This window comes from Nicotiana tabacum, unplaced genomic scaffold (genome assembly GCF_000715075.1).
Source record: "Nicotiana tabacum cultivar K326 unplaced genomic scaffold, ASM71507v2 Un00001, whole genome shotgun sequence".
In the NCBI taxonomy this organism is placed as follows: domain Eukaryota; kingdom Viridiplantae; phylum Streptophyta; class Magnoliopsida; order Solanales; family Solanaceae; genus Nicotiana; species Nicotiana tabacum.
In genome coordinates, this window is record NW_027438239.1 from 2941527 (window position 1) to 2945439 (window position 3913).

The 3913-nt window shown below is 37.6% G+C and overlaps 1 protein-coding gene across 1 annotated transcript; it reads left to right on the forward strand.

Annotated features, from left to right (window-relative positions):
* Positions 1-472: 472 nt before the first annotated feature.
* LOC107774375 (soluble inorganic pyrophosphatase 6, chloroplastic-like) lies at positions 473-3632 on the forward strand. Its single transcript, XM_016593876.2, has 6 exons — positions 473-872; positions 1003-1163; positions 1664-1764; positions 1898-2079; positions 2505-2603; positions 3280-3632. Exons 1-6 carry the CDS (start codon positions 636-638, stop codon positions 3370-3372), a joined length of 873 nt encoding a protein of 290 aa, XP_016449362.1. The 5' UTR covers positions 473-635; the 3' UTR covers positions 3373-3632.
* Positions 3633-3913: the final 281 nt, after the last annotated feature.

A 3913-nucleotide genomic window follows, 5' to 3' on the forward strand; every position in this document is an offset into this window, starting at 1 on the left:
AAGGATGTTCATGGATCAATTGACAATCATTATGCTCAATATTATGTGCAAGTTGAGCACCATGCACGCATCCCAAAGCCTGGTGATCAAAGCACATGCCTCTACTCAATTGTTTAGAGTCTCGTACTGATAACGTGTTATGAAACAACAAAAGAAGAAAAGAGTATTATAAAGAAAAGTGGAGACAGAGAATTCTTATTAATTTTGGATGATTTATAATGGAATGGAGCCCCTCTATTTATAGGAAAGAAGTGAATTAGCCACAAAGTAATAAACCCTAAAATTTCTCTAAAATATAGACATTCACCTTAAATACAATTTTATTTATAATAAAATATAGTTATTCTAATTTCTTTTCAAAAACACGACATTAAGGAAAAGGAGTTATTTTTTACTAAATGAAGAAAATAAAAATCACAAGGACAAAATAGGGTAAAAGAAACAAGACGAGAAAATTAGTTGTAGTTGTAAAACGTAAGTGGGAGCACTTAGAAAAATAAGAAATAAAAACGAATATTCCAGTTAACCAATCATATCTCACCATTTGTATATGTGGCTGAAGTTATGCAGTGATAGCAGGAGTAGTTTCACCAGTTCATCCATCTTCTCCAATTTCTTTTTAACACTCGTCAGCAATGGCGGCGGCAAGAGTGATGGTATCAGCCAGCAACACTGTAACAGCTTCGCTTCTATCGAAAGGTCCATTACGAAGGCCCAATAGTTTCAGTCTTTGCTTCAGAAACGGACCTGTGCAAAAGAGGCGTCTTTTCACTTGCAGTGCTATCTACAATCCCCAGCTTCAGACCAAAGAAGAAGGACAGCCCGAAACCCTAGATTACCGTGTCTTTCTAGAGGACAATTCCGGCAAAAAGGTCACACTTTAATCCAACGTGAAGCTATTTCTATTTTGTTAATGTTTTATACTTAGTAAAAATCGTAGCTTTTGGTCTGCCTAGGCATATTAGTTACAGGGTGATTTTATCATTTCTATATAATGTGCAGTTATCCCCCTGGCATGACATACCACTACATTTGGGTGATGGAGTTTTCAATTTTGTTGTTGAAATACCTAAAGAATCAAGTGCTAAGATGGAAGTTGCTACAGATGAGCAACACACTCCAATTAAACAAGACACAAAGAAGGGGAAACTTCGATACTATCCGTAAGCCTATTCTGTCTCTTCTCAACATTCTTTTAGGATGTTATATATTCAGATATAACTATCTTGCTGGTTTCTACCCGCCTTCCTTGTAGTAAGATAAGAAGGGAGGGAGGTGGGCCCATTATCCCCGAGTTTGGAAGGCTTCCGTCATTCTTAAGGGACGGCCAGGACGGATTTCTCGGTCATCCCAAAAAATAATGAGGGGGTGGGGAGGGAAGGACTTAGGTCACAGGTTCGAGCCCTGTGTCATGCAAATTAAGGCTGTTATTTAAGTGGAGAGGGGTAGAAGGCCCATTATCCACAAGTTTCCAAGGCTGTAGGTTTTTGTCTGTTACCAAGTGTTTCATGTTTAGCATCGTTGGACGCACTCATTCCACAATCTTCAACTGATAAGACTTATTCCTCGCTGATGTTGTGTCATCATAGCTGCGAGAAATTGTCATTTTCTGATGTCTACAGTTTTTGAGTTTGATATTATGCACTTCTTGTGCAATCCTCAGATATAACATTCACTGGAACTATGGATTGCTTCCTCAAACATGGGAAGATCCTTCTTTTGCAAACTCTGAAGTTGAGGGGGCATTTGGAGATAATGACCCCGGTATGGTTCTATAATTTTAAATAGCTTACAACTTTCTTCTGGTTCATCTGTCAAAGTAAAAAGAGTAGAAAAAAGAATGGTGTTAGAGATTGTAATAAATGGTTGCATCTCTCTATGATTTTTTTTCCTGTAGTTGATGTTGTTGAGATTGGGAAAAGCCGTGGCAAAATTGGCCAGGTTCTGAAGGTCAAACCTTTAGCTGCTCTGGCAATGATTGATGAAGGAGAACTTGACTGGAAGATAGTTGCTATTTCCCTAGACGATCCAAGAGCTTCACTTGTTAATGATGTTGATGATGTAGAGAAACATTTTCCGGTATGTTTGATGGGCAATAAATCTTTTGTTGACTCTCCTTTTACTCTCACTGCTTTTGCTTGTGCAACACTTTTATGCATCTCTTTTTTCTTGAGGTGTGAGATGTCTCTTCAATTATAGATATTTGTCTTGGAATCTCCTTTTCAATTTTCATTTGCTTACCTCAGATTCGTTTTGCAATGTTTTATTGTTTTTATGGTTAATTTATCGTTTTTATGAAGAGTCTGGTTAATTATCTCCTAAAACCAAATAGTAACATTGCTATAACTTTGCTTCGTGGAGACAAAAGTACTTGTATATGAAGTGATAATTCCCGTATTCTTTTTAGTATTTTGTTACCTTTGCTATCACATTGAATGAAAAGAATCATGCCCTCCTTTAGATCTTTGTCAATGTTGATCAAACTAGTACTGCGAATTTTTCAGGGCACTCTCACAGCAATCAGGGACTGGTTTAGAGACTATAAGATACCTGACGGAAAACCTGCCAATAGGTTTGCTCTTGGCAACAAGCCAGCAAACAAGGTAAATGCTTTCGTAGATCCTTTGAAGATCCTTGTTTCTATTTCCCTTAGTTTCTTGAAACATTATACTTTCAGACAGAGCTGACTTAAATTTTCAAATAGACATGATAGCAATGCTTAGAAAATTCTGTTACCTTTCTCAAAAAGAAAAGAAAGCTGAGGAAACAGCCTTTTGCAGAAATGCAGGGTAAGGCTGCGTACAATACACCCTTATGGTCCGGCCCTTCCCCGAACCCCGCGCATAAGGGAGCTTAGTGCACTGTGTTGCCCTTTTTTTCCCTCAACAAAAAAAGAAATAATGCTTAGAAAATTGGCAGTTCCTTGTTTTGTGTGCCCTTCGTGTTATTTTAGTTGAAAATGAAATCTATGTCATTGTGTTCCTCTTGAAGAAAGCCGAGGAAACAACCTTACCCTGCATTTCTGCAAGAGGCTCTTCCCCTTCATAGTTGAAGAACAGAAAGCCGAGGAAACAGCCTCTTGCAGAAAAAAAGCCGGTTGATTATGATTCAGTGCAGAACACAATGACATAGATGTAATAATTAATTACTCCGTATTTAGTATTCCTGCTAACACATCTCCAGATCTTCTCCTGTCGGATAAAGAGGTTTTAGTCTTTGTGCCTGTTTTGGCATGCTCTACATGACCCTGCTAATGATCTCTGTACCTTGCACTGCCAGGATTACGCGCTTAAGGTTATTACAGAAACCAATGAATCTTGGGCAAAGCTTGTCAAGAGATCTATCCCTGCTGGTGAGCTTTCACTTGTATAGATGCCAATTGATAGAGCTTGAGCCTGCTAGTTTTCCTGCTTGTAACCTAAACTGGACGTGGAAAATGGCCCCAGGATTATGCTCTTCGCTTCTGAGGTGGAAGTCAATTCATATTCTTAAGACGTTTTTTTGTTAAAAATGTTACTGTTTTTCTACTTCATCATCCATAATTTTGTTCATGCAGTAGTGTTTTTAAATTTTATCCAGGATGAAAACAGGTGTACTGACTAGTGATAAATGAATTGATCTTCATTCTCCAATTCCACCAGCTAATTTTTTTGAAAGGGCAGGTAAAAATGGGTTTATCTTTAAGTAATTAACAAAGCTTCAATGTCTCACGTGATGCTAGACCTAGTTGTTTCCATTAGTTTGGCTAAGCCATTCTTAACCATTGAAGTGTTCTGTAGGTTCTTGATACTACATATATCAATAATCTTAATAGGTAATGGAAAATCTATGGAGCCAATTTCATCTAAAGACCAAATTTAGAAGAGTTATTTTCAACTAGAGAGAAATTTTAGAAGTGCGCATTATATTGAAT